Here is a 19,129-nt window from a genome sequence, read left to right on the forward strand (position 1 = left end):
ATCCAATATATAATCAAAATTGTTTGGCTTCGTAATTTTAATTCTAAGTTATTGAGACGAGACAATCAGTTCTTCTACGGCTTGGTGCAATAAAGTTCGCGAAATCACTGGATGAGATCATCTACGTGCGTGCCGTCGTCGCAAATCCACCCGAGCAGAGTGCGGGCAAGCGCACAGAGCCAATTACGCGAGAAAACACCGCGTTAAAAGGGTCCGCGAGCGTGAAAGACACTCTCGTGGGGATGCTGCACGTCAGTTTCCTTTCGTCTTTTCACCTCGGATCAACTCTTGCAGGCTGCAATCCACGCGGACAAGAGCGAACGAGCGCGCACGGGGACGTGGGCGGGGGTGGAGTGATCCTGCCTTCCTCCTTTGACGCACCAGGCCAGCCACTCTTCCTCCTCCTCTTTCCTCCTCCTCCTCCTCCTCCTGTAATCCGAGCGCGCTCTCGGACTGGCGACCACACTGTCACAGGACGCTGACGGGAGAAGACGACACATGCGGAGACCACGGCGCGGAATGTCCACGCACGTTCATAAGGATTTAACGCTTTCGGGTTTGGCCGTGCGTGTCCGCAGGAGGTTTGACGGCAGATTTTGAAAGGCTTTGCGGAGCACACGCGCACCGGCCACGCATGCATTTCTCGGCCATTTCCACGAGCTTTGGGTCATGATCACATCGCCCACGGTGACCGTCCTGAGACACAGCACTAATTCAGCGTGGGAGAGCCGCTCCTCGCCCGGGGAGAGAGGCGCACCGAGCCCCGACAGCCGCCTGTACGCGCACCGCAGCACCACCGCCCCCAACAACTCCGTCGTCTCCTCTCCCGCAGACCCAAACCGCCAAGCCGGCCGTCTGCCTATCAAGCTGCTAAAAATGCTCACGGCCCGGGCGGGACACATCATCCACCCGGAGTACCTCCAGCCGCTGCCGTCCACGCCAGTAAGCCCCATCGAGGTGAGTGCCCCCCACCCCCTCGTGCATGACCCCCCCCCCCCCCCCTCTAAATATGTCGACAGCGCGTAACTACGATGTATTCTGCTTCACAGCTGGACGCCAAGAAGAGCCCACTGGCACTTTTGGCTCAAACATGCTCCCAGATCGGGAAGCCGGACCCCCCGGCCTCCTCCAAGCTTTCCTCGGTGGCGAGCGGCGGGGACAAGGAGAGCAAAGCTGGGCCGCTGAAGATCAGCGACATCGGCGCGGACGACAAGTCGAGCTTCAAGCCCTACGCCAAGTCGGTGTCATCTTCGGACAGCAAGAAGGAGTCGATCCTGAGCGGAGATAAGAACGGTTTTCGGGTGCCGAGCGCCGCCTGCCTGCCGTTCACGCCCAGGACCAGCAGCCGGAGCGCGAGCCCCAGTTCTTGCGCCTCTGCCTCACCACTGCCGTGTGACGGCAAACCGGCGGCAGATAAGGACGACAAAAAGGAGTGCGAGCGCCATAAAAATGCGTCGTCGCCGGAGAGCGGCAGGACGAGTGGAATTAGCCCCGATGGCAGCCAGGAGAGCGCGCCCGGGTCAAAGGTCGTCACGACGGACTCGTCATCCGTCACCTCGTCGGTGCTGGGCTCTGGACTGGTGGCTCCGGTTTCCCCATACAAGCCTGGCCACACGGTTTTCCCCCTTTCCTACCCTGGGAGTTTAGCGGGCGCTTACGCGAGTTACGCGCAGCCCTTCCTGCCGCCAGGCATGAGTCTGGAGCACGCCAAGTCCAGCAGTCAGCTCCTGAGCGCTCAGTTTGCGGCGTGCAGCAAGGCCGGGAGCAGCCCCATGGCAGGGGCCTCCCCTCCCTCGCTCATGTCCGCCGGCTTGTGTCGGGACCCGTACTGCCTCAGCTACCACTGCACCGGCCATTTGTCGGTGACCTCCGGCGCCAACTGTGCGCACGACGCCGCCGCCTCGGCCCTCAAGTCGGGATACCCGCTCGTGTACTCGGCGCACCCGCTGCACGGTGTGCCGTCGTCTGCGCCGTCCTTCGGCGGACACCCGCTGTATCCGTACGGATTCGTGCTGCCCAACGACCCGCTGCCACACGTCTGCAACTGGGTGTCGGCCAACGGCGCGTGTGACAAGCGCTTCTCCAGCTCCGAGGAGCTGCTGGGCCACCTGCGGACTCACACGGCCTTCGCGGTCGGCTCGGAGAAGCTGCTCGCAGGCTACCCGGGCTCGTTAGGAGCCATGGCCTGCCACGTGCATTTGCCCTCCGGCAGCAGCCCGGTCAGCCCTGGCGCAGCGCTTGCCCTGCGAGGGAGCCCGCATCACCCGCTCGGACTGGCCAGCCGCTATCACCCGTACTCCAAGAGCCCCCTGCCCGCCCCTGGAGCCCCCGTGCCGATGCCCGCCGCCACCGGAGCCTATTACTCCCCGTACGCCTTGTACGGCCAAAGACTGACCACGGCCTCGGCTTTGGGCTACCAGTAGCGAACCAAATGCAAAATATAGCGATATACACGTTTATAAAGGAGATTTAGGCCCAACGAGTTTTCTATGTAGGGACGGACGGGATCCATGCAAGGGATGGATGAGTGTATTTATTTGAGATAGCTTCAAGCGTGACTTCAAAAAATAAAAAAGAATTATAATATCACTCTCAACAGCGTGGATGTGCATTATTTGGGAGACGAAAGGATTTGACAACAAAGCAAAGCGAAACGAAACGGGGTCGTCTGTGACTGATTTGATTGCTTGCAACTTCAATATCTTTTTACAATCTGAAAATACTCATAAAACTAGTCCAAATGTGTCTGCCATGTTTATTTTTGGGGTTGAACAGCAGCGATGACATGAAAGGGGTTCAAAATATTAGGAACGGCTTATTAAAAGTGCTATTAAAGTCGTTAAAGCCCGAAGCGCGCCATTTTTTGTCCTGTATCATTTCGGGCCACGTCTGTAATAATAAAACTTGGCCCCCCGAGGGCCTTATTTCATCGATGGAAAAGAATACAATGTTTATGATGATGGCTATTTGGAGCACTTGCGAGGGGGGGGGGGTCTCGCTGTTTTAGCTCGTGCAGCTGGAAGCTTACTTTTTATTTACACGCGACTTTGAAACCTGCTCAGTAATTCCATTGCATGTTACATACGTTTGTGTTTCGTCAACTAAGAACTTACACAGGGGTGAGAAAACAACTCCCAAATGAACTTACCTGAACATGTACCTCACTAAATTGAGGTACCAGTGAATTCCAAAGTGGTGGTGGTTGTGCAGTGTTTGCATATTTGCCTATTCACAGATTCATTTGGGAGCGTACAGGCAGTCAAGTAAAAAAAAAAAAAAAAGACTTACCTATTTGCTGTCTTCTGTTTCATATCCTCTGGTAACTTGGTGTTAAGGAACTGTTGACGAGAGTTGAAGAGCTACTTTTAGACAAAAGTAGTCATTTGCCACCATCTTGTGGCAGGCATCTGAGGAAATGAAAGGAGCTAACGCTTCATGACTGAGCAAGAGAAAGAAACAATCTGCAAATAATTGACAATCCCTTGGAGTTGTCATAAAAAAAGACAAATGTGGTACTGAGTTTAAAAAAAAGTGAACAAGCAGGGTTTTTTTGTGAATAATGGGAGATGGCTTCCAAAATAAGTCCACAATTTTGTGAATGCCAAACCACAAATATGCTTGTGGTCCACTGTACACACACACACACACACAACGATTTTTAAAAATTTGATGACACCAGCATTTTTAAAATGTGGATTGATTTTTTTATTTTTATTTTAAAAATGGCTTTTGTCACTTTCTTAACCTCTCTTGGGACTATTTCCCAAAAACGCAACTTGCGTGTTGAATTCCAACAAAAAAAAAAAAGGTTAAGCAATTAAATTATTTGTACAATTTTAAAGGTCATTGTAGAGTTAATTGTGCTGAGCTCAGCCCAACATGATTTAAAATGTCTTTCTCCACAATTGGAACGGGTTTGATTTTTCTCTATTCGTCACATTTTGTGGCGAATGTGTTTATTTCCATGTACTCATTGACTTGAAGTGCAAATGTGTTGTAGTGTGTTTGTGTCAACGCTGTGGCAAATTGTGTAACGGACGCACTTAAGCCTTTTTGCTCATGCTTTGTCGTTTGAGCTGGAAATAGTTGCAGTTTACAATGCGTGACTGACACGAGCTGGCCTCGCTCCCGGAGGCGCCACCTGCGGCCTGACTCGTTTTCCAACACTTGTTCTCCACTCCACTCCTTTCTATCACTTGGCAGGCTGCCGTCAAGCTTATTAATGATCCAATGGCAGGAACCCCCCCACCCCCCTCATGACCCGTGCAGAGGCCGCTCGGCTTGAAGGCCCAATTTGAAATGTGAAGGAAGTTGTGTGAAGTGGTTAATTCCATACACCTGCAATATGACACAGGCTGGTGCAAATTCAACAAGATTAACACAAGTCTTAATGAAAGCAGCTCCTGACTGTTACTCAGTCACAAGATGGCGCCAAAGCACTAGTTTTACACAAGACATGGCACTGGCCTGAGTGACACAAACAGCCAAGAGGGATTCTAATTCCCCAATGGATTGTGCGGGCGTGTTTGTTGCGTACACTCACAATAACGCGAGGCGTTGCTCCCATGCGGAAAGTTGCCGCGTCGGCAATCTGTCAACGCACAAAAGCACGAAAGAGCAAGGGTGAGTTGAACGTCAGGCTTTGCACCGCGCTGCACAAAGTCTGTCATTTGCACCCGCCACATAGTTTCCATGTCTGTCATTGGCCCACAACCTTTTTTTTTTTTGTGGTCTCCAAAAAACGTCTTGCTCACAGTTTGTCGACTGCCACTTGCGTGTGATTGATGACGGCCAGGCCTATTGTGTGTGTGTGTGTGTGTGTGTGTGTGTGTGTGTGTGTGTGTGTGTGTGTGTGTGTGTGTGTGTGTGTAGATAGCTAATTAACTGCAGGCTGACTGAAGAGCAAGGCAAGCCAGTGGCTCCGATAAGATGGTCCTTTGGCCCGCCCCTGCTCAGCGGTGGCATGTGGAAGCGCTTACTGACAAGTTTACGAGAGGCGCAGCAACGTTGACTAAGACGAATGGCCGCCGAGAACGGCAAACAGCCTCTAATTTAAGCGTGGTTAAATGTTTGACACGCTGGCACCGCGCCTCACCGCTGTTCGTGCTCCCTCGTCAGGGGAAATGCGGCCAAAATACCCCCCCCCCCCCACACACACACACACAACCACACTACCTCCGCCCACGCTTAAAATTACACTCGGCATCTTGATGGCGGGAGCTTTTGTTGCTTGGAAAACATGTTAGCTGCCTTATAAGGTTTGGTATGGCCATGTAGTATAGCCGTGATACCGTTTATAAGATATAGATTGTCTTACGAAACTCGACTAACTTAATGCTAACGCTTTAAAAATAAGTAAAAAATAAAACTCCGCGTCTAAGTCTAATGGTGACAGTTTGAGTGGCTGAATGATGGCACTGACCTATAAGAACTTGATTCCGTGTCGCCGAATAAAGAAAAAAATTGTTCCCAGGGAGCGACAGTGATGGAAAATAGCAAGGAACACGAAAAAGCGAGTTGCTTAATATAGTTGGAAAGGAAAAATGGCACTTAAGTGGAGCAAAATGCATAATGGCAGATGGCAGACCGTTCCAGGTGACACTTTGGCCAGTGGAATATGACGAACGAGCATGTGCTGATGCGATCCAGTCTGCCATCTGCTTAAATGGCCGCCATAATGTACAGCTTGTGATAAGGCTTGAAGAGCAGCAGTTTTGCTTTTAATTGCTTTTTAAAAAATCTATCTGCAGCAAGTGGCATGCTATTTTTCATGAGACAAATGGACAGTTTTTTTTTTTTTTGCGAGATTCAAAATTAAAGAAGACAATCAATCATTGTATTCCCTCACCTCCTACTTTTCGACCTCCGACTAAATATCGCATGGCTGTGTTTTTTTTTTTTTTAAACCCTTTCTTGACCTAACCTTGTGACATAATAATGTAACGGGATTGTGTTGGTGTTATTATGATTATGTTTATAATGGGGGCAAGTCAGTTACTTACAGATTTCCGAGATTAGCTGCAGGGTGATTGTCAACTTTAATATGATTTTTTTCCAGCCATCCATTTCTGAGCTGCTTTGTCCTCTGCTAGGATTTAAAGAAAAGAAAATTAGTAGTGTACAATCTGAGAAGATTGTGAAAAGATTTGTTTTCCTCAATTTCACAGCACTCTGAAAGGCACGCAAGCATGTCAACACGATCTGATTGTAATTTCCTAATGGTGAACGATGAGGACAGAAGTTTCAACACATGACGGAATCGGAATGAGTTGGCGAGTTGGCGGCCAAGTCGTGACTCTTTCTCCAAAATGTGGCGAAGGAGAGGCAGGATGCATCCGAAGCACGTTTAGCGCCGTGCCTACTCAAATGGGGCTTGTAAAGACGCCCTGCAGGCATTTGGAGGCAATGCAAATACTTGTACGGCAGCCAAGACTTTTGGTGTAACGCAAGGCACGGATCAAACATAAAACAAGAATAGCGGTTGAAATGGCGCTCTAACAAGGTGACTTATATGTGCAAAACCACGAGCTAAATGTCAAGTGTGTTCATAAAGCACCCTGTAAATTTGGCTTGCCGCCGGCTCCGTGTCGTTCGGGTTATGACGAGCGGAAATAACAAGCCGCTTTCGGTTTCCGTCGCCCTGCGTGTTGAGAAATGGCTAATGACATTTCCCATCCAAAGAGAAACAGCAAAGCATCTGATGCATGATTGGACAAAACAAAATATTTTGCGTTTCAGAATTGATACAATAGATTGTCCGTTTACACGTGACGCTCCACCATTTGTGTTCCGAGAAAACCGCAATGGACCGCGTGAGTGATCCCATGCTGACTAGATTAGCTGCTGTTTATTTTTGCAGGAAATGAAAAGCAGATGTTGTGTACAACATGGCGCTGCTTTGCACGGGAGACGCCAATCTAAGCGCGAACAGCGAAAACAAGAGGTCAATTTGAGGCACCCCGGCTGTTTGATATCCTTCAAACATCGGCCTTTGCCGGAGGCTAACTACTCGGCCGCGCCTTCGTCATTTGCATCTGGAGGACTGAGGTTGGAAACGTTCTCTCCGGCCCACGCAGGTGCAAAGCCGTCGTCCATCTTCGCTCCGCTAATTATTCTGTAATGTCAAGCCATCCAGATGCTTTTTGACTTTTATCGTTTCAATGAAGGCAAGTTTTTAACGTGTTTGTTTGAAAGCTAGCGCCAAAACATTTTGCATAAGAGTGATTTTGTTATGAGTACAGTGTTCCCACACATCATTAGAACAAATTTGTATGCATTTTTTACGGTTTACATATACCTTGAGGTTTTGAGGGATTTTCATTTCAAGTTTGCTTTGAACCATTTTGGGCTCAGCGGTAACTAGCTAAGCTACTCCTTTGCTACCACAACGGCTGAGAAGGAGCGCAAATGGATTTTAGTAGCTGAGCATTTCATATGAAGACTCGGACAAGGCAAACATTTACTGGCAACTCGGATTATTTCCCACAAATTGTCTATAAACTTGACAATTTTCTGCTCGGTAAACACCGTCAAGCAAAGCGATAGTTGTGTCTCCCGGGGAAGTTTATCAACAATCTGTTCCGTGTGACTAATGACGATGGCCCGCCGCCAGACGGATTTAACGACGCGCCACTCTCATAGGTACGGCTTATTAAATGTTTCTAAATGTTTGCTCGTAAGTGTAAAGAGCGCCACCATTAGCGGCTTAAGGCAGTTCGAGAGAACCATTACGAAGGGCCACTTCTCTTTGCTAGCCAAGTGAAGAAGCAGGCTAAAATCTGCTATTTGTGTTTGCCTTGCAATCATTCGGAAAGTTCAAAGAAGTCAGTATGTACTATTTTTTTTTTTTTTTTTCACAAGACATCTTCAATTCAAGCTGGCCCCCGCACCCACATCTCGCACCAGCTCAGTGGGCCGGCCCACAACAAAGTGGACACCCCGAGTTATCATCCATCATGGTGGCACATCAAACACATCCAACTTGCATCATTAAATAAAAAAAAAAAAAAAAGTGATGTCGAATACTCAGAGCAAAAGTTAGATTTTGAAAGAACGCAAAGAAGTTGCACTGTGATGTTTTGAGCATTTCTGAGAATCAGGACATCGGGATCTTTTTTTTTAACTATCTTTGATTTATTGCAGTTGGCTGACATGACTAATGTCAAACAGTACATCTCTGTATTATTTTCAAAAGCGGGAATGAGCAAACTGGTTCGGCTATATGGGGAATTAAGCAACAATTGCACATCGACTTGTCCATTTGGCCTTCATTCATATCAACGTACACACAGCCTGCCCTGCAATTCTGATGGCTCTTGGTAGATGGCAGAGCCCCACCAAGGCAACCATGAAGGATCCAAATCAGATAAGGCCCCAATTGCCGAAGCTCTACAGTAGCTGAACACTGGCCATCTGTCCGCATGGAAGAATCTGGCGAGTGAGCTCCGGAGGGGTTCTGGTGCTGCTGAATGCGGGGCCTTGTGGATCGGGTTTGAGGTCTTGTCAGCGCTTGCGGACGCGAGGCCTCGTCACGAGCTCCAGCAGGCACCTTCTAGTGTATCTTCACCCCATCGCATTGACTCAATGAATGGACAAGCGACTCGTCTGTTCGCTTACCGCGACTGTGAGAAAAGAAATGAAACCGAATAGCCCACCTTCTCAGATCGGATTTAGTTTGTCTTTTATTTTTCCTTTAATGAGCAGCCCCAAACATAGCGGCCTCGCCCACTCTGGCCGTCGCACGTCAGCTGCCTTTCCAGATTAGCGCTGACTAATGAGGATTCAAAATGACCCTTATCTACATGAATGTCTTTTGATTTGAAAAGTTAATATGAGCTGTGCGTGTGGGGAATTTTCTAGCGCCGTCATCCATTACGGGGGGGGCGGGATGGGGGGCTGGTCGTTGCCGCGAGATTAAACCCGGTTTGTTATATTTAAGGAGCGCTACATTTGTATTTATTACATTTGCGCAACTCGTCACGCTCTCCGTCTGCATTAGAATGAATGAAAAAGGACATCCGGAGTAAGCGGCCATCTGTTTGCCAGACAGCGGATCAATGCGCTGCGACGGTGGGATAGATGAAGCGATAGTTTACACGTTGCCGTTCCCAAAGTATATTCCCGCTAGCGGGAGACATCGCTCAATTTAATGAAAGAGCCCGGAGCCGTAATGACCCCGGTGATTCATAGATCGGTAAAGGAAATCAATCCCGCATCACTTATGCGCAGAAACACGATCCTCAGCATCCTTAAATCTCAGCGCCGGGTAATAAACGGTAAACTATAGCTTACATTAAACTGCAACGTGTCGCCGGCGTGCCGGATAAGACGGATGAAGTTCATTAGAGGGCTGAAAACAGGCAGGCGAGAGTCCAGACATTGACGGCAAAAGGCTCGGGCCCCGGGCGGCGCTTTTTTCACCACGCCGTTGTTTTCCACCGATGATTTAGCGCGGCGACACGCGGCACCCGCGAGAGGACTTGATTTTCATGTTTGCCAATCTTCGTTTATACCTGCCCGCCGCGAACGTAAATACACTTTAACGGCTCCCGGAGAAATGCTTAAAGCAGCGCTTTCTCCGCGACCTGTACGGCAATATCCTTGACGGATGGCGACGGGGTTTTCGACGACGCCCCAGAGATTTGCAGTATCCGGGATTCGATTGGGACTTTTACATTTGAGCAAAAGGTTCGCACAGGGCCACGTTTTGGATTCCGTTGTCATCTTTTTTAAATAGGATCACATTGGCCTGTTCCTCCATCATCCATTTAGTTCAGAATATGCGATACGATTTATCAGAAATGGGGAAAAAAAAAATGGAGGCTAGCTCATGCTGGAACGAACGCGTTAAGTTCCAGCGGCTAAATGCGTCTTTAGCCCAAACAATGAGCACTTTAACAAGCAGCTTTTGGATGTATTTATCATATTAGTACCAGTCTGCAGAAGTAAGATGGATGTCTTCCCGCCGATCAAGTCATGAGTTTGGTCTGAGGAAGCCAAAAATGAACAAGCCTTCTTTTCGAGTGCGCATTCTCGACTAACTAGGCCATATGGCAAGTGTAGTTTTAAATGTGGCACAAACATTCTATTGGTGATCCCGCAGGTTTTTGTGAATGTGAAGTTAAGAATTGCGGATTTTGCTTGTCAGAGAAAACAAAGAGTGTCGGCTGAAGGGCGAGGAAGCCGCAGCCGGCGTTTCCTTCTCCTTTGTGAGTGATTTAGGGCAGCGGGATGATGTTAAATAACTGTAAATCCTTATCTTTGACTTTGCTGGAGCTTTATGGCACCTTCAACCGCAGTTCAGACACGGAATGGCCGTACCTTCTGCCGGATGCGCAATTTATGGCTTTATTACTCTTTGTAGAAAAAGAGAAGAGAAACATAATTGAACGGAAGCCCGGGCCGGGACGGAGTCATCGCCGCGACATTTTTACGGCTTGCATTTTTTATGGCGAGAGCGAGAAAAGAAAAAAGGCAAGATGCAATTTTCTGATGCGTCCGCAAACGCTTAGCATTAGCTTAGCGCCGCGTGTGGAGGTCATCAAGCGGCGAGGAGTCACGAGTTTGCGCTGGCACTCGCCTATTTTTTCTTGCCCCCAGTGACAAGAAGCCCATTGTTGGCCGGCGATAAGGCTTCAGTGTGCACAGTAATGAGAATTAAGAAGGGGCATAAGTCACACAAGAATTGGGTGACGGCAGATCAATAGATAGTGGCCGAGCCTCGGGGAGCATCAGTGAAGAGGAGCCCCTTTGTTTGCGGCGCGCTAGCAGGGAGTGTGAGCCGAACGCCGGCCCGGGAATTAACCGTCCGAGCTAAGAATACATCGGGCTCGTAAACACAATTCTTCAGGGTTGACCCGCGGCCTTCTACTGAAAACACTGGTGTGTCGACTTGAGGTCGCGCCAAACTGTGAGCGGATTTAATGTACAATATCAGTTACATTTTGTATTTTCTCGATGTGCAAAATACACAGTCAGAGAGCGAAGACCCCCCTCGTGTCCAAAGGTCATCTGCCAAAAACTGTTTTGAGCCTTCTAACCACAAGCTTGTCTAATTTGGCTGTCAATCGGCAGACTCGTTGGTCTTCTCGTCGTTTGAGACCACGGCGGCAAAACGAGTGGACCGAAGACGCCCCGCAGCCGAGAGAGAGGGTGGAAACGCATTAGCGGTATTCTTAACGGCGCCGCGAGTGATTAGCCACAACATGTGACAACTCGGATAAAAGATTCCCCGCCTGTGAAGTTGTTAGGGCAAATGCATATTGCGCCCATCGTGTTGAGAGCTTCCCCTCTTAAATGCGACGATCAGTCGTTGTTGCCTCGCATTATTCCCGCCCTGTGCACCCGGCCCAGTGAGCAGCGGCGCCAACTTAAGATATTAATTAGTAGATCGCTATGGCAGCTAGGCGTTTTCACTATTCATAAATTCCAAGCCAACGGGTTGCGATTAATTATAAATTATGTAAAAGGTTGGCATGAATCATTTAGCACGACCCATCGGACGGGGAGCTGGCTAAGCACGTCGCATTTACACACTCGACGACAAGCGTACTTAGTGGCAAGAACCGCGTCTTAGTAGTTAATAGGCTGCCATTTGGAAGCTTTTTAAGTTTGTTTGTATTTGAGGACATGAACGCATTCGTTATAGAATATATTTTTCTTTGCCCATTTTGGGCATACTTTACTCCCTATCACCACAAATGGCAAACATTCTATTGGTAATTACCTACAGGTACCACAAGATGGCAGAAAATACCTTTACACATCTTTTAGAACTGTACTTTTTCCGGCTACTGAATATTTGTATTGCCAATGTTTTTCCGTTGCACGAGTTAAACAATTCCATTTCCGTTAAATATGGATGAAGGGATTCATTGTGGCCCCAAATTGAAAATGAATAAGATATAAAGTGCCCAAGCCAGGAAAAATGGGTGACACTCACGTAAATGCATTTTGTACCGATGTGACTATACATGAATGTCTCTTTTCTTTGGTCCACCCCCTCTCCGCATTTGTCAGACTGATGCAGTGTCAGGAACAAAGAGTACATTTGGTTTGAAGAGGGCTGTCAAATCAAACTGTCAGGCGCCACTCTCGGATGGAGTCGTATCGCTCGCTCATCCGTCACTCAAGCGGAGAGTGGGCAGGCGAGCGAGTTGAAAGGACCGATGCTTCAATGACGTTTCATTTTCGGATGAAGCCAGTGATTGATGGCGCTCGTTTAAAAACTTTTGACGCCGCTGATTATTATATATTTTCTATATTTCCAAAACACCCTCTTAAAGTCATTCCTAACAGAGCATCAAATGTGATATAGTGAAGGCCAACATGTCAAAGTAGCTAAGTGATACAGCGAAGGCCGACACATGTCAAAGTAGCTAAAAGCCTAATAAAAACAGAGGTTCAGATTAAAATCCAGCAACGGTGTTTTGACGTACCACAACACTCACCAGTGAAAGGGAGTGCATTCCTCCACAGGACACTTCCCAACTGGAGTGGGGTGGAAATTGGACCTCTTCTTGTTTGGACAACCTGGATAGTGGAAAGCAGAGAGTTAGCATCATTTTGGACAAGATTTTTAGAGATAGTTCACAGTTTGCCGAAAGGTAGCATTTCTTTATATAAATGATGAAATAAATATAAATCGATTTTTTTAATGCGTCAAGTTTTTTCCTCAAGATTTGTGTATTTTGTTTGAAAAGATGTTTTTGTATTATTTTTTATTTTTGTGGTAATTGGTACATGCCTTTCAACCATAAGGTGACGAACTTTTCAGCTGAAACATTCTCAAAAGTTCAGGAGCGCAATTTTAGATAAGACAACACTGCACTCTTCTGATTGAGAGCCTGTATTACACGACAAGGCAAACAAAACAGGTCTTGCTTACCCACAAATGCGTCAGAGAAATACAATAAAATAGACAGTAAATGCAATTATATCATAAAAAACTATTATTATAATTCATGCAGAACTAACGTACTTGGGGGGGGGGGGGGGGGGCTTTGAAATCAAAATAAGCTTTAAATGGATCACGTGATCGTGCTTGACTCGATGTTTTAAGCTTGGCTTCAGGGCTGGAATTCATCCATTGCGAGCCGAAAAGGAGGGCAGCGAGCAACCATCACACACGACCGAGAGGTATGCTTGTTATTATCATCACTATCACTTGTTATTATCATCACAAGGAATGCATTCCCCCCATTTTGCGTCCATCACACATACAAACATTTAGACTTTCCAAATCACAAGTATTGTTGTTGTTGTTGTTTTTCAACATAACGCCACCTTTTTGTGGTGTTTACAAAACCAACGTGGCATTTGGTGCCATTTAGTCCAATTCTTTTTGGTAATTTATAAAGAACGTCACTGCGAAGATGCGCATGCGTAGTGACATGTTTGTACGGTATGAGGGAACCCCCCCACCCCAACACGCTAGTGGTGACGGCGCACGTCGTGCGACTCTACTCACTACGTACGATTTATGTGACGTTATGACGGCGAAGGATTGCGGAAACTAAACCGCTCTTACCCATTGTAGCTGTTCGTACTAGTAATTGGCAGTTTATACAAGTCTATTTTCGCCATGGCCTTTCGCGACGTCTCTAAAGAAGCACTGGTTGGATCGCTCACACTGGGATTTATTTTTATCGCGGGATATTTGTTCGGTAAGGCAGACAGATTTGTTTATTCATTTTACTAAGCCTAAAGTCAAACAATGATGATTGCTACCGCGACTCGAGACAGACTTGTCCTTCACTGCGTTTCGTATTATCTGCCTTCCGTTGTAACACACATTACACGTATAGTATAACGTATACGTTAAAGTATTATTAATGACTTCACATTTTTTCATTGTATCTGAGTCTTACTAAAATCGTATTTGGAAGAATGAACGGAGACGTAGCATCTATAATAAGAATATGCACATCATCATCGGTTTAAAGTCCGTTTTCCAGGCGCCGCTGGGTTGGACTGGGTTCTTGATGTGGCTTTCTTCCACCGGGAACGGTCCATGGCCATCTCGTGGTTGATGCCGAGTGCCTTCATGTCGGCTGACACGGTCGTCTGCCAGGTCTTTTTAGGTCGACGAATATGCACAGATGGATATTTCTACATGTAAATATTGTAATATTTAGTCATAAGACATTTATATCAGTTTTATGTTCATTAATAGATTTGTCTTGTAAAAATGTCAAAAGTAGCCAAGTCCAATACTTTTAACAGAACCTACTGAAGCAATTGCACAATTCAAAAAATGGAAATATTATTGTATAGACTATGAAACTATGAAAAGGTTAACCAATGTCGTATGCATTTATACTGTATAACATGTCACCAAAAACTGCAATTCTTGAAACAAAACTAACAACCAGGAAATTTGAATTTGTCACTCACACAATGGAATGTTTCTAAGCTTAAGAACGTGCGTTTTACTGGTTGAACATTACAAAAGCTATTGATAGCATGGAGATTACATAACTACTCAACGTCAACACTGAGCATGGTCCACTTGGGCTGTGATAAACTTATTGTTTTATATACCTACAGGGAAGAGGAAACGTTTCCAAATGAACTTCTCCAAAAGTCACGGCAGGGGGCAAAGCAACCCGCTGATGCAGTACATCCTGCGCCACTCCATGCGGGAGCATCCCGCCTTGGCCAACCTCAGAGTGGTACGCAGAGCCAGGATTTAGCTAAATACAACTAAGGCTAGGAGAGATGACCTTCATTCCCCCCACACACACACACAATATAATAAAGAAAATATATTGTCAAATATAAATCTAAAAACATAAGACAATGTAAACAAATTTGATAACACGTAATTGAGCCGACAGTCCCAAATCTGTACTGTTTGTATCGTATTTTCTTGTTTTCAGAGGACACTGGAGCACGACAGAAACGCAATGATGGTCTCCTGCGACCAGTCGCAGTTCATGGCCAATTTGGCTCGACTGATCAAATCCAAGAAGGCCATAGAGATCGGTAATGTGTCATGAGCCTTCGTCGCCACCCCAAACAAGTTTTTCTTTTTTAACATGCCTTTTATACCACGCGGTAGTCACCTAAAAATAACCCGGTGTTTTGTTTTGGGGGCGGTTGCAGGTGTGTACACAGGTTACAACACCCTAAGCATAGCGCTGGCTTTGCCCGATGATGGCGTGGTGGTGGCGTGCGACGTCAACGAGAAATATACAGACATGGGAAAGCCTTTCTGGCAAGAGGTACAAAAACATTTTAAAAAACGCTCTTGCAAGTTGAGAATTATTTTGACTACTTTTTTTCTTACAGGCAGGAGTGGAGAAGAAAATTGATCTCCGCATTCAGCCAGCACTGGACACTTTGGGTAAAGTTACAAAATTCCTCCCTATCTTTTGTAATTAAACGTGCTACCAAAAACTGTTTGGAAGGGCTGGAAAATTCATTTCCATTCATTTGAATAGAAAAAGACATTTTTTTTCTTTTCTTCTTTAGAGGAGCTTTTGGCTGCCGGGGAGGCCGAAACGTTTGACTTTGTCTTTATCGATGCCGATAAAGTCAACTATGAGCCCTATTATGAAAAGTCTTTGCAGCTCATCAGGAAAGGCGGCATCATCGCTATTGACAACGTAAGCCCCCCTACAACACGCCCGTTATATGTGGACATTTGCGTTGCGAGCTGGAACATTTGGGGTCATTTTGCCAATTGTTGTGGTTTGCGTATCCATCCGTGCAGGTGCTGTGGGGCGGCAGGGTGTTGGCACCCGCCGCAGACGACCCCGACACGCTGGCCATTGACCGGCTCAACAAGAAGCTGCACAGGGACGCTCGGATCAGCCTGAGCATGCTCACTGTAGGCGATGGCCTCACTCTGGCCATCAAATTATGAGCATAAACACAAAGCTATGATGCTGTGTTTGGTTTTACTCAAGATGAATTGACCTCACTTTGTATTTCCTCAACTCGGCTGTTTATTTACTCGAGTGCAAAGAGTAGTAAGCGTTTTAAACTGACTATGTATTTGGTGACACTAAGTGGTCGACTAATAGAATGCAATGACATGAACTCCAAGCATGTGCTAGCTACAATTGCACCGCGGAGAAATACATCATCACATAAAGTTGAGTAAGATTTTCTTTCAAGGAATTTTATATGTCACATTTGTAATGGCAATGAAATCATTTCATTGAAATAAATGCCCTGTATTTTTTTCCGCCTGCATTTTCTTTAAGAATAAGCAGCACCATAGTCAGACATCATACAAGAAAAGAGGAAGAGCTTTAATCGGTAAAGGTTGACTAGACTAGTGTGCAAAAATAACAGCTCTGATGTACACTACTGCTCACTTGACCCGATTGTCAACATAGAATCAAACGGAAAAGATTGTGGCTCTTAAAGCATTGCAAGTGTTCTTAATTTATGAGTTGTGGCTCTCCCATTTCTATATGTTTTGATGCTGATCAAACAGGCACACGTTTTTGTGTTCTGGATAAATTGTAGCAGGTTTGGGTAGTCATTTGTGACCGGTATGAATTCATTGTGACTTACAACTGAGAGGAGACTAGCAGGGGACGTTTCAGCGGCGCTCGAGAATAGCGAGGAGAGATTCTTTTTTTTTCTTTCTCCATCTTATTTCACTCGCTTCGGTGATCCTCATGCCTCCAATTCCAGTCCCAGGCCCAGTTTGTGACCGCCGGCATTGATGTTTTTTCCATCCACAAGTGCAGACAGCACAAGTTTCATACCTTGCGACCATAAAACATTATAAGGCTCGTTTTTGAAAGAAAAATGTGGCAATTAAAAGTCAAGATATGAACGAATTTTCTCACCGGGCCGAAGAGTCTGACTGTATCCAATTCCAACCAAGCTGGCGTTGTTCACCTTGGCCTGGATAGAGGAAGACCATTAACAAAGTTGAAATACTAAATGAATTCATCATTCACTGTCACCACAATACTTAACATATAAATCTTCATATTCAAAACGAATGACGATTTTTCAAGTGATGCATTGATGGTTAAAGAGACTGACTGATATGGAGGAACTGGAGTCCATCTGGTATTTGGCGGCGATCCCAAAACGAGTTCCGTTGCTGCCCGCTGCCCACGCCAAATTGACAGCCGTCTCCAGCTGCTCGTTCACCTTCTGGTAAATGGAGCCTCCAAATTCACAACCGTTGTTTCTGGAGAAACACAATATACCTTTCAGTTGAGTCCTGTCACATAAACCCACACACAATTATCACCGCCATGCGTGCGTACGTACATGTTGGTATGTAGCTGGAAGTCTCCCGTCTTGTAGCCGACGGCAAAGTTACTCTGGAGCATCCTGGACTTGGCCGTGTCAAAGCTCATCTGGTAGCCGGCCAGCCAGCCTTCATAGCCGGCCACCGCCGCGCCATGGAGGGTGGGACCGGCAAAGTCCAGGTCCACATCCACACCGGCGTGCAAGTACTCCCGCTTGTAGGCAGCCTTGATTTTGCCACTCTTCTTGCTGCGGGAAATAGCACTTTCATTTAATGCTGTGTATTTGCAAAGCATTTCATTTATTCGATAACTGCACATACCCTGCATTTGGGGAAAACGTGGTTTCAAAATTCAATTTCAGGCCTTTGGTGATCTAAACAAGAAAATGAGTTATTGTGATGTCGAGCCAGAAATTTTGCACCTTGAGATCTATCAGATACCTACCTTATCCTCAATGCAGACTTCCGTGCCAATCGTGTTCTCTGTGCTCCACTTCTCAGTGAAGGTCAGTCCGTATTCGTCCCACTTGTACTTGGTCTCCAGGGCTCCCGTCACCTTGCTAGTGTCCACATTGGACGAGCCGGATATTTTGAACTCCCGAAATGAACGCACGCTGAAGTCAGTCCATATTGTTCCTATCCCACAATGTGTTATAGTAGGTACTACCAGTAAAATACTCGACTCACCACTCCACTTGATGACTTTGTCTTGACATCAAGCTTAACCAGCCCAAAACCTGCAAGCACAATGGCAATGACATTTGTTAAGAGGGTTTAAATAAGAGAAAAGGAAGGAAAAACACAATTACCATATCCCTTGTTGAAGATATCCTTTGCCGACTTTCCCAGATCTGCATATGGTGGAGGGACTGCCATTGTACCTGCTGATTACGCACCTGCGTACATTATTACGAGAAGTGCAACAGGGACTACATTAACACTGTAAATGTTCAGCAACACCAAACTGTTCTCGTTTTTTATTAACACATTGTTTTACTACTTCTAAGGCTAATTTGGGGTACGCTGGTGGTACTTAAAGGCAAAGTTTTTTAGGTGGCGCTTTATAAAAATGTCAATACTGGTTGAGTTAGCAGGTGTACAGTAGAAGGTATGCTAGCTAAGGGCGTTTTCTAGCTAGCAAATATGACGCTCGGTATTTTTTAACGAACTTATCACAACGTTTGGAGATAAACGTCAACTGTTCAACTTACCGTAGGTTGTTTTATTGTTGTCAACGTTGTGGTAATGTTTAATTTTGAGTGTCGGAGAAGTGCCGCCGGCCGGTTCAGGTCGATTCTGTCTGTGGAGGAGACACGGCTGACCTCATCAGTGTAAAGCCCCTAACGTTGTCTGTAGTCTGCCTGTTTAAAAATAAAAGATGAAATGTTTTTTAAAAGCTCTTCTCAATCCCCTATTTGTGTCAGTTTAGTTCCGTACAACAAGTATAAACATGAAAGTAATTTTAAATCTCGATCATTCAAATAAAAGTTACTTATTTCTCAAAAAGTATCTACAGGCATATCGGAGGGCTCTAAATTACTATGGTAACCGCAGTGGCAGAAGGTCGACGCAACATCTTATATTTTCAATTTAATAACATAAAACAACGATGACATTTTTTGTAAACTACCCAGACTAAAAAACAAAACAAAAATCTGTTACACCGCACATTCATCGGTTTCAAAAACCGTAATGGTGTTCTATATCAGATCTACGAATATTACAATATATAATATTACATGTCTGCAGCATATTCTATCGACATAACATTTGACGGCATAGCTTGCCATTTATTGGCACAACTTCGTGGATTAATCAAGTAAAGTTGCATTTCTTGGTCGACGCAGCATTTCATCACCAAGCCACAAAAATAAACTTGTCACTGACTGCCCATGAACACTCTCC

At 46.1% G+C, this 19,129-nt stretch overlaps 3 protein-coding genes and 2 long non-coding RNA genes across 7 annotated transcripts in view; 3 read left to right on the forward strand and 2 right to left on the reverse strand.

Moving 5' to 3' along the window:
• LOC148382285 (uncharacterized) overlaps window positions 1–12,531 on the reverse strand; it is a 44,652-nt gene extending 32,121 nt beyond the window's left edge. The window contains exons 1-4 of the long non-coding RNA XR_015854056.1: window positions 12,450–12,531; window positions 6,003–6,088; window positions 4,544–4,591; window positions 3,289–3,338 (exon numbers count right to left, since the gene is read on the reverse strand). This is a non-coding gene — a long non-coding RNA (uncharacterized LOC148382285). The remainder of the gene's footprint in view (window positions 1–3,288; window positions 3,339–4,543; window positions 4,592–6,002; window positions 6,089–12,449) is intronic.
• Window positions 294–2,589, forward strand: LOC148382287 (zinc finger protein 503-like). The gene is made up of 2 exons (XM_088359959.1): window positions 294–957; window positions 1,050–2,589. Exons 1-2 carry the CDS (start codon window positions 670–672, stop codon window positions 2,421–2,423), a joined length of 1,662 nt encoding a protein of 553 aa, XP_088216085.1. The 5' UTR covers window positions 294–669; the 3' UTR covers window positions 2,424–2,589.
• LOC148382288 (uncharacterized) lies at window positions 4,306–8,635 on the forward strand. Its single transcript, XR_015854055.1, has 3 exons — window positions 4,306–4,623; window positions 6,860–7,076; window positions 7,861–8,635. It is a non-coding gene; the product is annotated as an uncharacterized LOC148382288 (long non-coding RNA).
• A 456-nt stretch (window positions 12,532–12,987) lies between the features above and the next one.
• On the forward strand, window positions 12,988–16,189 carry LOC148382289 (catechol O-methyltransferase domain-containing protein 1-like). Of its 2 annotated transcripts, none has more exons than XM_088360223.1 (7): window positions 12,988–13,137; window positions 14,548–14,672; window positions 14,880–14,985; window positions 15,106–15,224; window positions 15,292–15,346; window positions 15,475–15,608; window positions 15,716–16,189. In XM_088360223.1, exons 2-7 carry the CDS (start codon window positions 14,568–14,570, stop codon window positions 15,866–15,868), a joined length of 672 nt encoding a protein of 223 aa, XP_088216349.1. In that variant the 5' UTR covers window positions 12,988–13,137; window positions 14,548–14,567; the 3' UTR covers window positions 15,869–16,189. The 2 variants fall into 2 exon arrangements, with proteins under 2 accessions (XP_088216349.1, XP_088216348.1); XM_088360222.1 differs by lacking the exon at window positions 12,988–13,137 and adding an exon at window positions 13,411–13,664.
• A 49-nt stretch (window positions 16,190–16,238) lies between these two features.
• LOC148382290 (non-selective voltage-gated ion channel VDAC2-like) lies at window positions 16,239–18,594 on the reverse strand. Of its 2 annotated transcripts, none has more exons than XM_088360220.1 (9): window positions 18,436–18,594; window positions 18,034–18,120; window positions 17,912–17,961; window positions 17,670–17,819; window positions 17,546–17,598; window positions 17,245–17,472; window positions 17,011–17,161; window positions 16,809–16,866; window positions 16,239–16,724 (listed from the first exon to the last, which is right to left on the reverse strand). In XM_088360220.1, exons 2-9 carry the CDS (start codon window positions 18,098–18,100, stop codon window positions 16,633–16,635), a joined length of 849 nt encoding a protein of 282 aa, XP_088216346.1. In that variant the 5' UTR covers window positions 18,101–18,120; window positions 18,436–18,594; the 3' UTR covers window positions 16,239–16,632. The 2 variants fall into 2 exon arrangements, with proteins under 2 accessions (XP_088216346.1, XP_088216347.1); XM_088360221.1 differs by having other exon boundaries at window positions 18,034–18,108; window positions 18,436–18,556.
• Between the last annotated feature and the right edge of the window lie 535 nt (window positions 18,595–19,129).

Source organism: Syngnathus floridae, chromosome 18 (assembly GCF_059516105.1).
Source record: "Syngnathus floridae isolate MCC-2025c chromosome 18, RoL_Sflo_1.0, whole genome shotgun sequence".
Lineage (NCBI taxonomy): Eukaryota > Metazoa > Chordata > Actinopteri > Syngnathiformes > Syngnathidae > Syngnathus > Syngnathus floridae.

What these genes read in the sequence shown, in the direction of transcription:
- LOC148382289 (XM_088360222.1), top strand. Translation starts at nt 13,583, where the DNA reads ATGGCCTTTCGCGACGTCTCTAAAGAAGCACTGGTTGGATCGCTCACA. An exon ending in CAAGAAGGCCATAGAGATCG is followed by an intron (nt 14,986 to 15,105) that starts GTAATGTGTCAT and finishes GGGCGGTTGCAG; the next exon opens with GTGTGTACACAGGTTACAAC. An exon ending in GAAAGCCTTTCTGGCAAGAG is followed by an intron (nt 15,225 to 15,291) that starts GTACAAAAACAT and finishes TTTTTCTTACAG; the next exon opens with GCAGGAGTGGAGAAGAAAAT.
- LOC148382287 (XM_088359959.1), top strand. Translation starts at nt 670, where the DNA reads ATGATCACATCGCCCACGGTGACCGTCCTGAGACACAGCACTAATTCA. An exon ending in CGCCAGTAAGCCCCATCGAG is followed by an intron (nt 958 to 1,049) that starts GTGAGTGCCCCC and finishes TCTGCTTCACAG; the next exon opens with CTGGACGCCAAGAAGAGCCC.
- LOC148382290 (XM_088360220.1), bottom strand. Translation starts at nt 18,100, where the DNA reads ATGGCAGTCCCTCCACCATATGCAGATCTGGGAAAGTCGGCAAAGGAT. An exon ending in ACGTTTTCCCCAAATGCAGG is followed by an intron (nt 17,473 to 17,545) that starts GTATGTGCAGTT and finishes TATTTCCCGCAG; the next exon opens with CAAGAAGAGTGGCAAAATCA. An exon ending in TTCCAGCTACATACCAACAT is followed by an intron (nt 17,162 to 17,244) that starts GTACGTACGCAC and finishes GTGTTTCTCCAG; the next exon opens with AAACAACGGTTGTGAATTTG.